This window comes from Echinops telfairi, unplaced genomic scaffold (genome assembly GCF_000313985.2).
Source record: "Echinops telfairi isolate 266 unplaced genomic scaffold, ASM31398v2 ScPeMD7_7469;HRSCAF=8507_0, whole genome shotgun sequence".
Classification (NCBI taxonomy): Eukaryota; Metazoa; Chordata; class Mammalia; order Afrosoricida; family Tenrecidae; genus Echinops; species Echinops telfairi.
The window spans coordinates 70,046,267-70,066,928 of NW_022111372.1; the positions used below are offsets into that span (position 1 = coordinate 70,046,267).

General features: G+C 45.0%; 1 protein-coding gene across 1 annotated transcript in view; it reads left to right on the plus strand.

Moving 5' to 3' along the window:
* Positions 1 to 20,662, plus strand: part of ATP10B (ATPase phospholipid transporting 10B (putative)) — a 349,229-nt gene that overhangs the window by 216,916 nt on the left and 111,651 nt on the right. Inside the window, exon 4 of the mRNA XM_004697118.2 lies at positions 737 to 931. Coding sequence (XP_004697175.1) covers positions 737 to 931 — 195 coding nt within the window. The remainder of the gene's footprint in view (positions 1 to 736; positions 932 to 20,662) is intronic.

Below are 20,662 nucleotides of genomic sequence, written 5' to 3' on the forward strand. Positions count from 1 at the left end.
GGGAAAGCAACAGCTATGTGCTTGTATGTTATCTAGTGAAAGAGACAGACGTTAGTTTTTTAAATCCAGTAAAGTTATAACTCACATAGATCCTCCCAAAGAGAGGCAATGGTGCTATTATTATTAGAGGGAATGATAGAGAAATCTGGCCTAGTTAAGGGAGAAAGGGTGGCCAGCGTAGGATCTGGAAAAGCACATTGACTAGGTCAACAGGGGTGGAGAGAGACCACGGAGGGGACTCCGGCAAATGTCCATGGCAGCAGAATTGCCTGTGCAAAGACACTGTGGCGAGAAGAGTCAAAATGTCCTTGACAAACTGGAAAATACCAGCCACTCCATTCAAATACTATGAGGGATAATTTTATGACTTTCAAAAATGTATGCTTTGATATCATCCTAAATTTTGCAATTATTATGAGCTTGCAATTGCCGAGCAACTTCGACAATCTAGATTTTATACCGTGCATCTTACAAATATTATGCCACAAAATGTTTATAAGAGCTCTTTAAAATAGGTAGCACTATCCCCATCTTACACACGAGGGAACGGAGGCTCAGGAAGGTGACACTGCTAGTAAGTCAGCAGGTCCACGTTTGAAGCTAGATCAATTTAGCTGCTAAAATCTTGCTAAAATTTTCTAAGGAACGTTGTTATTTATGACAGTGAGAGCCAACTGAAGAAGCAGAAAGAGGAGTATCTATTATCTCCCTCTCTCCATGGCTTGCTCCCTTCCAGATGGGCTAACCTCTATTTCCTGTTCCTGGTGATTCTGAACTGGATGCCTTCCATGGAAGTCTTCCACAGAGAGATCACCATGCTCCCATTGGCCGTTGTCCTGTTCATCATTATGGTCAAGGATGGCTTGGAGGACGTGAGGAAGTACCTCTTTGATAGAGGAATAAATTGCTCCAACAGTCACATATATGAAAGGTAAGGGAAATCATCCCTCTGTTTTCTCTCTTACAAGGTAGTTATGAAACTTCATTATCATTTTCCAAAGATTGGTCCTTCTTCTCACAGTATGTTTTCTTAGCTAAACCCAATCTGGCTGTCATAGAATCCATTTTGAGCCATGCAAATTCAATGTATACATCCCAGGGCTACTGTCCTCCTCCCAGTTGTCAAATGACTGGTTTTTCAGAAGTGGGTCATGAGGTCTTTCTTTGGAGGCACCTCTGGGAAGACTTGAACCTCCAAACTTTGGTGAGCAGATGAGCACATTAGTTATTTATGCCCCCGAGGGGATCACTCCTTTGATTCAGTGATTCTCAGCCAGGGGTAATTTTACCCATCAGGGGATATTCGGCTGTGTCTAGAGACATTTAGGGTTGTCACACTTCAAAGGATGGGGCTACTAGCTCTGAGTGGGTAAAGGCTGGTGTTGCTGCTCAGCATCCTACAATGCATGGGAGAGCTCTCTACAACTAATTGATCTGGTCCAAGATGTTCATCATGCCATAGTTAAGACAGCTTGTGTAAACAATCATTTTTAAACACAATGATTCTGTATTATTAAAAGTGGGGTTAAAATCTCAAGAATTAAACTCTCCAATTGACTGGATCATCTCAGATTAAATTCAAGATCAGAGCTTTGAAGGACATCAGCACTGTCTGTGTCACAAGAAAACACAGGCCATTCTCAAAGCATCAGAGGTTCTTGGCTTAACAATCCTTGCTTTCAATGTACAACCAGATAGGTTTTAGGACCCAGAGTTAACGTGCTTATTCTCGGCTGCCTGGGTGGAAAAGGAAGATACCTGTGAGTGACGTCTACATTCCAACAGGTGGAGTGCTCACACAAGTAGAAGGAAGAGGCCTGGAGAGGTGCACACCTGTTCACCGCAGGCTCTTTCCTTGTCCTATTTCTCCCCTGGTGTTTGTACGCCTGTTTCTTTGTCTCTGTTTAATTTTTCTTTGAAAAGATAACATTGAAGTTTTGGTAGAGAGAGAAGTGAAAGATGGCAAGCACATGGCTTGTTGGCAGCTAAACCATGGAATTGATCAGGGCGAAACCTGCTTTGCCGGGAAGTCGTGCTCCATGCTATGAGCCTCACAGAGGCAGGGTGAGCAGAGATGAGAAAGGAGGGGAGGAAGCAGCGGAAACGGAAAGAAGACAAGAAACGAATGGTGGTTTCCAGTCTGCCCTTTGAAGGGTGGTCCCACAAGAAGAACCCCAACAGGCTATACCATGGGAATCAGATTAAGACCAGCAAGTACACCGTGTTGTCCTTTGTACCCAAGAACATCTTTGAGCAGCTGCACCGGTTTGCCAACTTCTACTTTGTGGCCCTTGTGGCTTTGAATTTTGTCCCGGTGGTCAATGCCTTCCAGCCCGAGGTGAGCATGATTCCAATCTGTATCATTCTGGCGATGACTGCCATCAAGGATGCTTGGGAAGACCTCCGGAGGTTCAATTCCGATAGAGTGATCAATAACCGCGAGTGCTTCATCTACACCAGGTAAAACAAACATGCTAAGCAATCAGGGCAAGTCTGGCTGGCCCAGCTTTGACCTTTCTATGGCTTCTGCTGTTTGGAGGGGGTAGAAAGAGCTGTCTTCATTAAGTCGCTTAAAACCTCCCTTCAAGAGAATTCTTGAAAGGTTCCTTCATGAGAGTTTTTTTTTTCCTAATTAAAAAGAAAATTACACCCATTGTTCAAAATCAGGAGGCCTACATTATGTGATATTTTCTATGCTGTTTTAAATGTGTTTAACATTTAAGAATTTTGCATAAATTCTCATCCCCTTAGTCCAGCGTGGGCATGCACTCACTTGAACATGCTTGTAGGCCTTCAGAGGGAAAATCATCGCTTTGTTTGAGGGATCAGTCTGGAATTAGGTTAGGAGAGGCAGCACTAAAGACACACTGCCAGCTGGAATCCGGTTTCCAACACTCATTAACCCCATGATCTCGGGCAAGTGACTTCACCGCTCTGAGCCTGACTTCGTTATTCCTCCAACTGGAACACTCCCTGGATGGTCGTGAGAAGCCGGTGAGATAATCCATTGAAAGTGCTCCATACTCTGTCTGCCATCATAGCCTGCCCCGCCCCTCCCTCACCCCCCGCCCCCCAGCCCAAACACACACACACACACACAATGCAAGCTACTAAGGCCCTAGAAGTTGAAAACAGCTACCATTCAGTGGCTAACCAAAATGTTGGGGGTTCTTGTGAACCCACAGGAGCTTTGGAAGAAAGACTTGGTGGTCCACTTCCAAAAATGCCCACCATTGAAAACCCTGTAAAGCTCAGGTCTACTCTGATATCCATGAGGTTGCCAAGAGTCAGAACTGATACAATGACCTTTATTCTTCCTACTGTTACTCTGTTTGTACAAAGTAAAACTCTTAGCTCTGTCATCAAATCTGTCTTTGAGCTTCTCTGACGCTATCCCACCCAATCCGTCCTGCCGCACACTCCATCCTGCCGCACACACGATGCCAAACTAGGTCTTTAGAGTAAAGGTGCGATTTCCATCAGTACATGAGAAAGAGCACAGTGTGGCTCAACTTTGTGACAAGTCCCTTGGTCCCAAAGAAAGCATGAGCACTACCTCTGGATTTACACAAAGAGGCTACTGTGACCAAACGTGTTTTCTGGGCAGGCACAAATGATTCACTCACAGGCAATAAGGGCTTGACTCCTTGCCAAGTAATGAAATTCTCTCTCCAGAGAGTTTATCCACTACAGTTTCAAAAAAGTTCTACAGGGAGTGAAGGGGGATGTTGGGCAGTGTAAGACATAACAAATAATAATAACATAAATTATCAAGGGTTTAGGAGGGCAGGCAGGGAGGGAGGGGGGAAATTGAGGAGCTGATACCAAGGGCTCAAGTAGAAAGCAAATGTTATGAGGATGATGGCAACAAATGTACAGATGTACTTGAGACAATGAATGGATGGATGGATGGATGGATTGTGATATGAGTTGTATGAACCCCTACTAAAAGTATTTTTAAAAAGCTGTTCCACAGAGCTCTGGTCGCTGTTTAAAGGAAAAGGGTTTGCTCTGTGTGATGTGCTGCAGCCATTTAGAGCTGCTTACTGCTAAGGGGAGTCCCTACGTGGTGCAAACAGCTAATGGGCTTGTTTGCTAACTGAAAAGGGGAAAGTTCAAGTCCACCTGCAGGTGCCTCAAAAGAAAGACCTGATGATCTACTTGTGAAAAACCATCCCTTCAAACCCAACAGAATGGGGTCACCCTGCTCCAACAGACTGGGGTCACCCTCAGGCCAAGTCGGGTCAGCCGCAGTGGATTTTTGTCTCTCGGAGCAGTTCTCTTCCTCAGGGAAGTGAAAGGAAATGCCTGGGAACTAGCTGACTGGAGGTTTTCTGATCCAGACTCCACTTGGAAAGCTGCAGCCAGGGGAACTTTCCAAAGAGATTGTCTAATATGAGTGATTTGCTGCCAGAGAATCCCTAAGACAAACCCATGCCTGCTCCTGGACATCAAATGGGCGTCTGTGTCTTTCTGTTGGAAGATTCACAAATATCTGGGGTATCTTTCTTGTTTCTGTGTGTGTGTGTGTGTGTGTGTGTGTGTGTGTGTGTTGTGGTTGTGGTTGGTTGGTTGGTTTTGGTGTTTTTAGCGAGTTCTGATGTCCCTGGGTGCCACAAACATCAGTTCGAAACCACCAGGCATCCTGAGGGAGAAAATTAAGGCTTCCTACGCCCAGAAAGAATTACAATGTCAGAAACTCACAGGAGCAGTTCTACTCTGTCCTACAGAGTCACTATGATTCCGAATCCACTCGATGGCAGTGAGCTTGGTTTTGTGTTACAGGGAACTTTATGGAACTATTCCCCAACGTGTATTCACAATGACCAAAGAAAACCCTTCTTTGTGTGAAGTTGATTGAACTCATGGAGAGCCTGTGCGTGTCAGAATAGAGTTGTATTCCACAGCATTCTCATTGACTGTGCTTTTATGGAAGTAGAATACCAGGCCTTTCTTCCACAGCACCACTGGATGAACTAGAACTGCCAACCTTTTGGTGAGAAGTCAAGCCCGAGTTATTTGTGCCACCCAAGGACGCAAATGATAAAGAATGCTCTCTGGAAAAAGTTGTTCATGACCAGAAAATATCTGCTTGTTCTCTGGACCCATATCATGCAAAGGATTAAAAGAAGTTATGTTGCCAAGATCATTGATTAATTCAGTGTTGCTGGGAGCTTCTTGGACCTTCAAAATGGTTTTTAAATGTTTCTGAATATTTTTCATTTGGGGAATTTTACTCTCTCACGCATTATAGGGATCAGTCCGATAATTTACTGATGTGGGAAAGACCCCCCGGCCCCCAAAAGAAAAAGCATCCATCATGTGCTGCCAATGGCAATGGACGCCCCGACCAAGAGCTGGCGTGCAAGAGGCCGTGGGGCCGTGTGGGAACTGAGCCCGTAAGCCTTCACCCCACGAGACTGGCCGGTCGGTCGCAGCTTGTTATGATCATGTGTTAGAATCGTGCAGGCCGGGCATTGCCAGATCGTCACAGAGTTACTAGGGAGCTAGAAATTAATATTTTTTCCTGGAATGATTTTTTTTCTGATACTCGGCCTTTATTTTATTTGACCTAAACGTCTTATCTTGCCCCCGAATTCCCTTTTTCAAACTTTGCTTTACAATATCCTAGCAATTTAGCATCTCTGAATAAGAATGATTAAGTTTTAATTTTGAAAACTGTCTTCGGTGAGGGCACGGCTTTGGGCAGAAAGGGAGTGTGGCCTGTCAGTGAGAAGGCGAGCCTGGAAGACAGCCTCTAGGCACAGAGGCTCTAGTCAAAGCCTATCAATAGCTTGGAAAAGTCATTCGAATCTCAGGATCCCATTTCTGACTTTGGGAAAACTTGTGAGGTGGACTAGATTGTGACCTCTGAGACACACCGTGAACGCACAGAACACACAGCCCACAAAGTCTGGGAATGGTATATACTTGATGCTTCCCTTAATTGAACACGATCATTAATGGGAGGAAGGTTCTGGCTTAGCCCCATGTTGAGTCGCCTATTCACCTTGGTTTAACTCAGCTGTTTCAGGCGGGGTGTTCTCTGCTGCAAGTAACAGAAATCTCAAACCAACAGATTTTTTAAAAACTCTTTATTGTGCTGTCGGTGACAGTTTACAGAGTGTATCATCAGTTTTACATTCAACCGTCCGTAGACATTATGTTCATCTCACCCCTGTAATTCCCCCAGTGGGACATCTCTTATCCCACTTCTTCCCTGCACGTCCTCTTTCCAGTTCTCCTTGTTTCATAGCTGTATGAACTTTGGTCTTGGGTAACTGCTACATTTTTTATCTCAAAACCTTGGTTATTCTAAGTATGTGGACCTCCCTCATGTTATTCTTCCTCTTGGAAACCTGTCTATTGTTTGGCTGACAATTGAGTCACCGGGCAAGGAGTGAGTCCAGTTCTAAACCTGAGCACTAACTACGGGGCATGGTCTCTGGAGTTCGGCCAGCCCCGCTCCAACCAGGAAACCTGGTCTCTATTATGAGCTGGAGTTTTGTTCGATACCTTTGTCTCACTCCTTCCAGAACCTTCTGATGGGAACCTTTTCAGAGGCATTGGTAGTGGGAGCTGAGCACCATCCGGTTCTGGTCTCAAGATCATGAGAACTGCTGTTCAAGTACTCCGTTAGTGCATTGGATTCATTATCAAATAGGACTCATTATTTCAATAGCAGGATGTTGTTGGCTTACGTCACTAAAAGCATTCTGAGGTGGGCAAACAAACAAACAAAATAACACCGCCATCGGGTCCGTGCTGATTCGTGGTGTTCCTCTACGTAGGTTCCAAAGGCTGTTTATCTCTACAGGAATGGATCGCCTCTTCTTTCTCCCACAACAGGTGATCAGATCTGGCTTAATCCACCTTATAGATTTAACTCATGTTGATCCTTGCAATAATGAGACAGCTGTAGCAGCACAAGACTTCATGTTAACATGTGATGACTCTTCCAACTGAGGGAGAAAAGGCACTTCTACAAGCCCTCTTGGAAAATCAGGGAAACTCACTTTCAGACCTTTTTTCCATCCCAATGGTCCCCAGGGGACTGTTGTCCGTCACTGTGGGAAGACGATGCGGTGGTTCAGAGTAGGTTCTATATGAGCCAGAAATCCCATCCACGGAAGCTTTCGTGAAGTAAGACATACCGGCTACACTGGGAAAGTGTGAATGCCAGGCGAAAATCGAAAAAGTTACTAGAGAAGAGGGAGCAGATGTTAGAGAGGCCTCCTCCATGTCATTAACGCTATCATGTTAAAATATTTTTGAGCCTAGACTCTGTAATTTTCTTTCTAAGTATTTAAAGAAACAGATATACTTTGGGATATTCTCTACTATCTTTTTATTTATTTTGGTTTATATGCTGTATTTTAAAAATCATTTTATTGGGGGCTCTTACAGCTCTTAACACAATCCATAGATACATCCATTATGTCAAAGGCATTTGTACATTTGTTGCCATCATCAATTTCAAAACATTTACTTTCTACTTGAGCCCTTGGTATCAGCCCCTCATTTTTTCCCTACTTCCCTCCCCCCCCCTCCCTCGTGAACCCTTGATAATTTATAAATTATTCTTGTTTTTTCATGTCTTACAATGACCAATGTCTCTCTTCACCCACTTTTTCTGTTGTTCGCCCCCGGGGAGAGGGTTATATGTAGATCATTGTGATTGATTCCCCCTTTCTCCCCCTACTTTCCCGTTACCCTCCTGGTATCGATACTCTCATTATTGGTCCTGAGGGGTTTATCTGTACTGGATTCCCTGTGTTTCCAGCTCTTATCTGTACCCATGTATATGCTCTGGATTTGTAAGGTAGAATTGAGGTCATGATAGTGGGGGTTGGGGGGAAGCATTAAAGAACTAGAGGAAAGTTGTATGCTACATCTCTTCCTTGTGACCCCTCTGTAAGGGGATGTCCAATTGTCTACGGATGGGCTTTGGGTCTCCACTCCACACTCCCCCTCATTCAAAAGAAAAGAAAAGAACAACAAAACCCAACGACTGAAAAAGGCCTATAAATAGTTCTAGGTCTGTTTGTTTACCTTTAGGAATGGTTTCTGGTCAAGTATGCTGGGATATTTTTGGTATTGCCCAGGGACTTCATTGCTTTGCTCCCCTTGCTGCTCTGTTGCATGCCCTTAGCGTTTCACCCTGGTGTGGTGGGGTCAGATCAAGCACAATTCCCCCACTGTGTCTCCAGTGTTGTCCCCTGTAGTGCTATGGGTCAGTGAGGGACGTCATGTCTCATGGTGAGGCCAGCCCTATGGTCCTCTCTGTGCATTGGCTGCTCTGAGCAGGAATATGGCCCTCTGGGCTTGGTGGGCCAGGATGTGTCCCACTCTCTCTCCTTCCCTCTTAGTTTGCTCCCATGTGCTCTGATCAGTCACGCCCTTCTCCCTGAGCTGTAGCTTCAGTGCTGTCCTCTGAAGTGATTTCTTCTGAGGGGAGAAGGGGGGTCCATGTAGTTGGGATTGGGGCCAGCCCCACATATGATATGCTATATTTTTGTATGTGTATGGATTAGCTAGGGGCTTACATTTAAATCATCAATTTTGTATTACATAACTTAAACTACTTATTAAACCCCCAATAGCTCGCCCTATTCCCCCTCCTCACACCTTGATTCTCTCCTCCCTCCTGTGGTATACTGTCTTTCCCTTGACCCAAGCCAGCACCTGTCTACTGCTTCATCCTCCCTCCTTGTCCTTTCCCCTTGATAACAATCAAAGTCTGTGTGCATCTGTCTTCATTTCCCCTTGAAATGTTGGCCTCATACAATATTTGTCCTTCTGCAATTGACCAGTTTCACTCATGACAATATTCTCCAGGCCCATTCATGCCACGAGATCCACATGGCATCACTGTTATTTTTTAACAATGCATTGTATCCCATTGTGTGACTGCACCCATGTGTCTTTATCCATTCTTCTACTGATGGGTGTTTAGGTTGTTTTCATGGGCTCGCTATTGTAAACGATGCTGCAATGAACATGCATGTGCATATGTCTGCACATGTTATGGCTCTTACTTCTTTAAAGTATATATTCAACAATGGGGTGTCCAGACCACATAGAAATTCTGTCCCCAGCTGTTTGTGGTAGCACCACATTGCTTTCCACAGTGGTTACACGTGTTTACAATCCCACTAGCAGGGTATGAGGGCTCCGATCTCTAGCATTTTTCTTTCTTTTTGAACTGGTTCTGGTATAAGGTGGTATCTCATCATTACTTTGATTTGCATCACTCAGATGGCTACTCTAAAGTCTTTCTAACTCTGAAGTGGATTGATTCTAGAGACTTCACCAGAATGGGACACAATTAGCTTGCCTGATGGGTGCTAGAAGACATTTCTTTCTATAACATATTGATAATACCTGTCAGGCCAAGAATACAAAATCCAGGAGAACATTTCATTTTTTCTGAGTAGCAACATATAAGCTTGCATCTCAAGTACTGATCCTATCCATCTTGTCTCTGATTCACACATTTAAAAACTGGTGCTTTTCTTCCCCCTTGTTGTTAATTTGTGTGCAATTGGATCCTTGGGTCTGTAGAACACTCGGGTCCATGTGTCATCTGCCTAGACTTGTTTACACTTCAGGAGCGTGTCATTTTGCAAACAGCAGAAGCCTTGTTAACTGAATTACAATCCTGTTAGAGCATTCTCTTTTAATATAGCAACTGTGCTTGTGGTCTAAAGGTGACCCATGAATCAGATTTATGAAATGACTTCGAGGAGAGATTAGCTTCAGAATTGTATTAGTTTGCTTTCTCCCAGGGCTTGGTTTAATGAGTCTAGAAACCATACCCAGCGAGAGATTTGTATTTTGCCACCCAACTTAGTAAGTTTCTATTTGTATTCAGAAAACATGTAGTAAGGTGGGAGGAGGGTGAGCCCAGGAATCCTGGATGGTTTGGGTCCCCAGATTGTAACGCAGAAAAAGCCGTCCAGAATTTCAGCCACCAAGAGCTCCGGTCTTCAGCTGTTCAAACAGTAATTGGAGGCACAATGTGCATGCACCGTCCCAGCAGGCCGTGTGTGACCTCCAGGCGCTTTCGGTCAGGACACGGTTGTGCTTTGGTCATCCGTGAGCAAAGGGCAGTGGTCCGGCAGGGAGTGCGATGGCTCACGGGGCTGCAGGCATTCTCTGGCGGAATTTCCTAATGTGAATGCAGGAAAGCCTTCTCAGGCCCATCCCTCTTCCACAGGAAAGCTGGCTCTGCTTCTTTTTCTTCTTTTAATCATTTTATTGGGGTTCGTACAACTCTGACCACAATCCATCCATTGTGACAAGCACATTTGTACATTTGTTGCCCTCATTATTCTCAAAACATTTGCTTTCTACTTGAGTCCTTGGTATCAGCTCCTCATTTTCCTGCCCCCCACCTTCCCCACCCCCCTTCCCTCATGAACCCTTGATAATTTATAAATTATTATTAGTTTGTCATACTTTTAACAGCATTTAGACTCAGGAAGGGAGTGGAGATGGGCCCATCTAGCCCAGAGACTAAGTCACGTGTCCCAACCTACCATGTAGCATAACGTGTGTGTTAGAACATCATACTCGTGCAGCTGTTGATAAAGTGGCTGTTTGTTCCCTACCCCACTTTCATTTCCTTTGAATGAGTTTTTGGAAAACCCCACAAGAGGTGGACCCCAACTGACTTTCAAGCAGAACTGAGGTTTTACCAGGGCAATTCTAATATCAAAGTATTGTCAAAAGTCCAGCTTTACCTCAAAATGACATCCTGGGGTGGCTACAAGTGTTAAAAGTAAATGTGGTTGTTGGGTGCCCTTGGGCGGGTTTCTGCTCTTGGGGACCTCCCGGGCCAGAAAAGAGCTTCCACCGGGTTCCCTGGTACCATTCTCTGGAAAAGCTGGACGTACCATTCTCTGGAAAAGCTCCCTGAGTCTTTCTCCCGTGGAGCTGTTGGGTGGATTCAAACTGCCAACCTCTGGTTGGTGGCTGCATGTTGAACCATTACAGCACCAGGGCTTCCTCGAGATTTAATAATACATGTTAGATGCTTTGTATCTACTATCAAAGAGTCAGAAGGGATTACTGAAAATATTAGATTTCCATAACCTTGAAAACTAGTGTCTGTCGGCTTGACCCCAATGGAGTAAGAAAGATCAGTTGGTTGGGGTTTGGAAATGCGTGAGAAAAAACAAATCTATAGTCCTCAAAGCAAAACCAGACTAGCAGAAAGAATCTGAGAAATGCAGACAACAGAGCAGCATGTCATTTCGAGCATGACCGTGGGAAATGCCCCAGTGGAGGTTGATAGACCAGCAAAACACTCTGTCTAACTCCCGGGCCTTTGTTCTGCGCTTGGCAGCAACAAGCCAGGCTCCTCTTGGAAGCAGACATTTTGCCCGGTAACCACGGTCCTCCCACTGCCTCTCCCTAGGCTCACAGGAAGTCTTACACCATTTGAGCCAATCCAAGCTGTCATTTCAGAAAAGAATGAAGTCAGGTCTCCTAAAACTCTGGGGGTGGCAGAGCCATCGCACAAGCATTCAGTGTCCCTGAAGCTTTGCTCTCCTGTCAACAAGGCACGACTTGTATTTCAGTGGATGCGGATTTATTAGCCTCATTTTGCCATTAAAGAGAGCACAATTCCAAAAGGTGGGGCCCTGGTTTCCACACAGCCTCGGTTATGTTTAATGTCACCAACTGTGGAGGCTCCTGCTGCATTTGTGCCCCACTCCCAGGCAGCACCAAGAAGCAGAATTGACAGGACGCTCCCCAGCCCCCACATAGACTAACACACACACAGACATTACAGAAAGGACCAAAGGTCAAAATTACATCTGTGACTTCCAGTAAATTACAAAATCTTTTACTGCCTCCATTTCTTCATTTATGAAATATAGATAATAATACAACTAGTCAGTTATCTTGTTATAGTTAAATGGTAATGCAGGAAACATGCTGGGCTTACTGTAGGTCATAAACATAAGCTAATAATAAAATCACCCGCCAACAAGTCTATTTCAGTGTAAGGAGACCACAGGAATCTCTGAGCAGAACTTTCCTCCACAGAATTTTCAATGGTTGGATATTCAAAAGTAGATTGCCAAACCTTTTTCAGAGTTGCCTCTGAGTGAACTTGAACTGCCAACCTTTCAGTTCACAGCCATATGTATTAACCATTGTACCACTCAGGGAATTCCACTAGCATGTCACATTATTGTCAGAATTGTCTACTGGAAACTCCATAACAAAGACTGATAACAAGAAATAAAAATGACTGGAAAAAATGACAAGAAGTGAGGACAAGTTTCCCCTCTACCACTGCAGTTCAAATAAAATCTTCAAAGAATTAGAAAATATTTACTGAACTCTCTTCATAAGCCAGAGAGGTAGAGGATGTAAGACTAGTGCTCAACAAGCTTGTAGTAGAGTTGAAACTAGAAGACACATGATGCAGGGAGGGAATCCGGCCATAATAAGCAAGAGACCGTGGCAGCAAGAGGAGTGCCCAGAGTGCTCTAACATCAAAAGAGAAAGGTAGGATTGGGATCTTCCATGGTTGTGGGGAGACATCCTTTAACATCTCAAGCCCTTGGGTACCCACCCCCAGGCTTCTTCTCCAAAACTGTGACCACGGCCTTGTTCAACTGCACCCATGGATCCCCTCCCCTTAAAGCCCAATGTCTCCATGCCATCCCGGCTTGGAGACCATTCTATGCTTGGTTCTGCTTTGTGGGTGTGTGTTACCACACAGACACAGAAATGATGGAGTGCAATACCACCAGAACTGGACCTATGCTATGCTGTGCTATGCTACTCTATACAGTCAACCTATTAGTCCATTCTTTACCAGCTTCTGAGTATCAATGAGGTCATACTAATACAAATGCTCAAGGACAATAATGCCCTTCACCTCCCTGCTAATATGGGACTTCAGTCTTCCCGCCACAATCCCCAAGGGCCCAGATACACCTGGTGATCATCAGTGTAATGGACATCATTTGTGTCCACAATATTTCCTACCAAACCTGTACTCCGAGTCTTCTGCTCCTCTGGTCTCAGCTACCCTATTACGGCGCTTTCCTGAGTCCTCCCAGCCTAAAGCCTCCCTACATCCCAAGTTTCACTGTGTTCTGTAGCTGACAGAAGTGCACAGAGGACAATGAACCGTGGGGTGGGAGAAGACAGGGTACTCATTACCCCTTGCCCATGCTATATTTAAGGTAACGCCTCTGCTTCTGTCCCATATCCTGAGATCAGGCTGGGAACAGATTGTGTTGTGTCCTTTCTCCCTGTTGAAGCTCCTCCTTCATCTGGCCAGGATCCTTCTTCTGCCAAGAAAACTCCTCCCATCATTCCTGTTAGCTCATGTCAATAGTGCACAGTCTCCACATGCAGTGATCGTGTTTGGCCAAGTTATAATAACTCTCATGATAATAATAACTGCAGTAAAGTCCACATTCCAAAGAGGTTGTGAAACACATTACATCTGTTCTCTTCTTTAACTCTCACTACAACCAGTAGGATTCATTTCATTTGCCCTATTTGACAGATGGCAAAACTGAGGGTCAAAGAGATTAGGCCATGTGTTCAAGTGCGTAGACAGGAGAGTTTCACGTTTCAACTGTAGTTCATCTGACCCCAAAGTCTGTATGACACTGACTCTAGCTCATTGCCAAAACAAACAAGCCAGTTGCCACTGAGTTGATTCGTGGTGACCTGCGGTGTGGCGCAGTAGAACTGTGCTCCATAGGGTTTTCAAAGGCTGATTTCTCGGAAGTAGATCCTGAGGTCATTTTTTCAGGGATTCCAGCCTCTGCTTTGTTGCTGCATACCTCGACCAGGGTATTCCCCTTCTCTGAGCCTCAGGTAATGAAGCTCTGTCAAATCCCCTGCAGCTCAAATGTAAAGGAAAGGGGGTTTGCTGGAGCAACCGGGCTCCAGAGCCCCCAGTCATCAATCTAATGGACTTAAGAAAAGGCGTGGATTTTTTAAAGCCACACAATGTTCTCTTGGTCTCATGTGCCTGGACCCAAACCAAGGACTATCATCCTGAGCTTCAAATGGAAGTCCCACCAGCATGAACAACAAGAACAAACAAAAGCCCTAGTGCCTGCCGAGCGAGTTAGCTCTCATTAGAGCAATCGTCCCATCAGCATCAGCATCCAAAAAGAAACTTATTGAGGAGCTTTCCGGAGCACCGCCTACACAGTCTTAGGCTCAGTTCTTTATACAGCTGAATGAGCCTCTCAGACAAGTGCAAATATGACCTTCCACGGATAGTGCAGGAGCCATTTGAGTGGTTAAGTTACTTGCCCAAAGGCACCCAGGTGAAATTGGCATTCAACTCTACTCCTAATTCCTATCTGCACTCAGTCTTCCTGCTACCCTGTCCCTCTGAGCCGACATCCGGGCTGTCTGAAGGACAACTAGGGTTAACTGAGCTTTTATTTTTAGTAAGAAGGTCCCCCAAAGACTATGAATCCCTCTGGGAAATACACTGGACGTCAGTCTAATGGAGCCTTTGTGCTGAAATCCAAGTTCTTGAGAAGCAGAGCCTCAAGCACCCTCTGCCTCTCCACCCTTCACCTGCTTCCCCATGGCACCGAGTCGGTTACAAACATCTCTTGCTGTTTATTTACCGCTTAATAAGCCCTATCTCCTCTCAGAAAGACTTTTAGCACTGCGCCACTTAATTTCTCCTCGCGGCAGAATCTGCCAGATGGAGTCTTAGTCCCAAGCCACGTTGATTTGTCTTATTTTTAAACGACAGTGAACATCGCACGGCACTAAAATACGTCAATTCCCAGGTGTGGGCTCACTGAATAGGGGGATGATCACGAGCGTGTGCACGAGCCCACCTGGGGCAGCTGTTCCGAAAGCGCAGGATTAATGGGAGAAGGACTTCCACACGCGGCTCCTGGCCAGCTGCCGGACGCATCTGGGTGTCACTCAATGCGGAGGCACGCCACTTTTCCACTTCCACTGGATTAGACCACACGTTGTCTCCCCAGCTGGGCCTCTCCACAGCTGGGCTCCTGACAGATGAGGAGACAAAGTAGGCCCCAGAGGATCAGGGACCAGCACAGAGTGGCCCATGCAAAAAGGAAATGTCCCTTATGTCACATTTATTTATCCTTAAAGTTCCAAAATATTTGTCTCAGATCCCATAGCATAAGTATGCTTGGGTTGATAGACATACAGTCTTCAAATTGTTCTTGTTGTTGTCATCAGTTGCCCTCCAGTTGGTTCCAACTCAGTCCCAGCATGCATTGCCTGGCCCGGCGTGGTCTTTTGGATCTTCCGAATGTTGGGGTCCATTGTTGTGGCTGACGCATCAAGCCATCTCTTTGAGGGTGTCCCTGGTGTTTACTTACCCACAACTTCACTAACCATCATGTCAGTTTCTGGAGGTGTGTGCTTCCTGATGGTGTGTCAAATAAGTGAGCTGAAGTATCACTTTCCTTGCTTGCGTAGAGTACAATGGTTATGTTCCAGTTAAGTTACTAAACCATGACACACATACCCACACACCAAAAAAATGTCTTTATAAAACTGACACTACAAAATCATATCCATCCTATAGCTTAGTTTCTTTGGGAAAACCTATCCTGGAGAGATACAGAAGCCTCCGTGTGAGAAGCTCCACCCCAGGGTTGGGGAGCGCTGTCTTGGGAAGAATAGACCTACCACTGTGACGGGCACGTTCCTTCACCATGGCATAGGCGAGACCGGACCCTGGAGGAGGATAGCATGCTGGGTAAAACAGAAGGGCAGCGAAGAAGAGGAAGGCCCTCAACGAGGTGGATTGACACTGTGACTGCAACAACAGGCTCGGGCCTAGGAACAATTGTGAGGATGGCACAGGACCATGCTGTGTTTCATTCTGTTGTGCAGAGGGTAGCTATGGGTCGGAACCAACTTGATGACACCTAAATCGTATAGAAAATTACTTCTGAGATAAGTAATGTCAATGTTCACCAGTACAACTAATACCCCTGGGATCCAAGGACAGAGGCTGGTGTGACTTCAGCTTCTTGGGTGGCTGCACTGACCCTGTGATGTCCGTGACTGTGATGAGAATTGACAAGACAACACTTTAGCCAACAGTGACTGGGGTGGCTTTTCATTTTAAAAGTGTGTAGCATCAATACATCTCCATAACTCTCCATCTCGGGTTAGCTTAGTGCCCTACATCCTATAATAAGCAGTGGAGTCCTTTAGTAGAGAGAAGAAAAGTGATTGATTCAATGATTATGAAGAGATGTGTGTTGGCTTTGTCTTTATATGTTTATGTAAGCAGCAATATCAACCCTTCTGTGAGGGGATGTCCAGTTGTCTACAGATGGGCTTTGGGTCTCCATTCTGACCCCCCTCATTCACATCGAAATGGTTGTTTGTTTTGGATTGTCTGATGCCTGATACCTGATCCCATCGACACCTTTTGATCATACAGGTTGGTGTGCTTCTTCCATGTGGTCTTTATTGCTTCCCTGCTAGAAAGCTACTTGTTTAACTTCAAGTCTTTAAGACCCCAGATGCTAAAGTTTGTAATAGCCGGGCACCATCAGCTTTCTTCATAACATTTGCTTGTGTACCCATTTTGACTTTAGCAATCCTGTCGGGAAGGTAAGCATCATGGAATGCCAGGTTATTAGAACAAAGTACTCTTGCTTTGAGGGAGGACTTCAGTAGAGGCCCAATGTCTGTCTGCTACCTTAATACTTAACCTATAAATATATGTACATAGGCCTATATCCCTACTGTTATATATTAATATATTTACATATGTGCATACTTATGTTTATACCTCTGTAAATGTCTTTTGCCTTCTAGTTATTTCCTCTATTCCTTTTAGTTTCCTCCTGTCCCATTGTCATGTTCAACTTTCATTCAGCCCTCTGTACTTCCTCTCGGATACATTGCACTGAATCAAACACGACCAGGTATTCTATACCCTCCTCGCCATGGATTTTAGATCTCTCATTGTTCCCTTGTCCCTGGGTTTGTAGGCTCCTCCTTCCTTTCCCCCACCTCCTCCTCTCCCCTGTCCCCCAGGAGCCATTGATCCTGTTGTTTTCCCCTTGTAATTGTTTCTTATATAGATAGACATGGGAAAAAAAGAAAAGAAATAGGCTATGACTAGTTCCAGGTCTGTCTGCTGACCCTTATGAATGTCTTCAGATCGGGTCTGCTGCAGTGCCAAACCTGCCCCAAGAATCCGGAAATCCGAAGTCTATTTTCAGAATTCAGAATTCCTCGGGGAATTTGTTGTTTTGCTCCCCTTGCTACTCTGTTGTGCTTCCTTTGTGTTATGCCCTGATGTGTGTGTGTTGGTGCGGGCTGGGGCAGGGGAATCAGGCCAGGCACAATTTCCATATCCCCACTCCCACCATAATGCTGTGGGTGAGTAAGGGATGTCATGTCTCATGGTGGGGCCAACCCTATGGTCCTCTCTGTGCATTGGCTGCTCTGAACAGGAATGTTGTCCTCGAAGCTTGGTGGGCCAGGATACTGTCCACCTTGTCTCTCTCTTTCCCTCTTAGTTTGCTCCCATGTGGTCTGGGCACACCTGGGCTGTATCTTCAGTGGTGTCCTCTGGAGTGCATCCTTCTTGGGAGGGGGGTGACATGGCTGGGAGAGGGGCCAGCCCCACAGACCTGTTAGGTCACAGCTTCATACCAGTATGTTGCCCTCAAGGCTTGGCGCACCAGGTTGAGGTCTGGTCCCTCTCTCCCTTTTCTGTGGAGACATAATCAGTACCCTCCCTGTGGTGGATTAGTGCCCTGTTCCCCACAATGTCTTCTTCTCCCCCACCCTTTTTTTTTTTCTTGCCCACCCCCCACCCTTCTTTTCCCCTTCTTTATGTTGGTATGCTGTATGCATCATTGGGCCTGCTCTGTCCCCTGCCTGTGTGCCTGTCCCTCAACCCATGGATTATGTATTAAATAGTTTTTCTTCTGTTCCCACTGTATTGATTGGACATTGGGTTCATCTTGTCCTTGTCCTTTTGTGCTTGGTTAACTTCATGTAGCATACTTTTCTCCAACTCTTCTCATTAGACAATGTGTTCATCACTGTTTTTTAGGGATGCGTGGTAGTACTCCATGGTGTGTACGTGCCAGAGCTTTCTTTTTTTTTTTCAATCTTTTTATTAGGGGCTCATACAACTCTTATCACAATCCATACATACATCAATTGTGTAAAGCACATTTGTACGTACATTCATTGCCCTTAACATTCTCAAAACATTTCCTCTCCACTTAAACCCCTAGCATTAGGTCCTCATTTTTCCCCTCCCTCTGTGCTCCCTCCTCCCTCATGAGCCCTTGATAATTTATAAATTATTATTTTGTCACATCTTGCCCTATCTGACGTCTCCCTTCACCCACTTTTCTGTTGTCAGTCCCCCAGGGAGGAGGTCACATATAGTTCCTTATAATCGGTTCCCTCTTCCCAACCCACTCTCCCTCTACCCTCCCACTATCGCCACTCACCCCACTGGTCCTGAAGGGATCATCCACGCTGGATTCCCTGTGTTTCCAGTTCCTATCTGTGCCAGTGTACATCCTCTGGTCTAGCCAGACTTGCAAGGTAAAATTCGGATCATGATAGTGGGGGCAGGGAGGAAGCATTTTGAAACTAGAGGAAAGTTGTATTTTTCATCGTTGTTACATCACACCCTGACTGTGCCAGAGCTTTCTAATCCAGTCACCTATCGATGGAAATTTAGGTTGTTTCCAGATCTTTTAAATTGTGAATTGCACCGCAATCAACATTGGAGTAAAGATGACTGGTCGCAGTCTATTTCTTACTTATTCTGGGGATATGCCCAACAGGGGAATTGCTGGGTCATAAGGTAGCTCAATTTCCATTTGCTTTAGATAGCACCAGATCTCTTTCCACAGTGGCTTGACGTATCGACAAGACTACCAGCAGTGGATGAGAGTTCCTATCTTGCCAAATCCCCTCCAACATTTGCTGCTCTCTGTTTTTTGAACTGGGCTATCGTCAGGGGTGGTAGGTGGTATCTCATAGTTGTTTTCATATGCATTTCTCTCATAGCTAATGATCATGAACGTTTTCTCATGCTTATTTGCCATTTGCCTTTCCTCCCTGGTGAAACTTCTGTCCGGGTCCTTTGCCCGCATCCTCAGAGGGCGCTCTGCTTTTGTCTTGTTGCAGACTATTAGGGTATTGTCTACTTTAGTAATAAGCCCTTTGTCTGGTGTGTCATTGCTAAAGATCTTCTCCCAGTCTGTGGGTTCTCTCGTTACTCTCTTGGTGAAGTCTTTCGATGCACACAGGTGTTTTATCCTTAGTATATCCCACTTGTCGATTCAGCTTCTTCTGTGTGTGTCCTGCCCTATTTCCAGTAGCCTATGTATTCCCTGTGCCAAGGTTCTCAGGTTTGTCCCAATGCTCCACTGATGATCATAATAATCTGGGGCTTTACTCTGAGGTCTGTGATCCATCCTGCGTTTGTTCTTGTGCATGGGGTGAGGATCATGCTTCATTTTTCTGCTTGTAGATATCCATTTTTCCAGCACCACTTGTTGAAGAGGGCACCCGTTTCCCAGTTGATGGTTTGGGGGTCCTTATCAAAGATCAGTTGTCTCTATGCTGCTGGTTTTATTTCTGGGTTTTTTGTTCTTTTGCATTGGTCTGCATATCTGTCGTTATAACAGCACCACACTGTCTTGACCACTGTGGCTGTGTAGTATGTTTTAAAGTCAAGTAAAGCAAGTCCTCCGACTTTGTCTTTCTTCTTGAGAAGTTCTCTGCTAATTCTGGGCTTCTTCCTTCTCCATATGAAGGTAGTAGTCAATTTTTTCCATTTCTTTGGTATTTGTATCAGTGTAGCATTAAATTTATAGAGTGTCTTGGGTAGGATTGACATCTTTCTTATAGTGAGTCTTTAAGCACAGGATATTCTTCCGTTTGTGGAAATCACTTTTGGTTTCTTGAAGTAGGGATCTTTAGTTTTCCTTGTATAAATATTTTGTTTTCTTTGGTTATGTATGCCCCTAGGTTTGATTTGTGCTTGGCTATTGTGAAGGGCATTGCCTTCTTGATCTCCTCTTCCATGGTCTTGTCCGACGTATATAGCAATCCAATAGACTTCTATTTGTTGATCTTGAATCCTGCCACTCTTCCATATTCTTCTACTGCTGCCTGCACTCCCCTTGTGGAGCTTTGGGGGTTTTCAATGTATAGAATCATGTCTTCCTCCCTGCAGAAGAATGCCTCTAAAGAGTTCTTTTTTAAAAACGTTCTCTCAAAAGTAAAAAGGGATGTGGTGGGGGTGGGAGTGGCAGTAGAGAAAGCCATTCCTTCCTTCACCCTTTGAAATCCCTTTGTCCACAGAAAGAATAGACCATTCTGATTTCTTTGGCAACATTATATGTGGACATTTGCCAGGAGTTCCCAGGGCTGCTCTGAAGAAAGGAATAAATTTTTCCCTGAGTCCGCAGAGAGAGATCATGAAGGGTCTCCTTATAAAAGGAGCAACCTTGGTAGAGGAGTAAACACATTAACATATGAATAAACGAGCTAAAATCTTTGCAAAATGACATTGGACAAAGCTAAAGGACAGAATGAGCTGGTAGAAAATACTACAGGTACATTGGCCCCTGACTTCAAAAAAGAAAAAGAAAAACATACTCATTTGTGG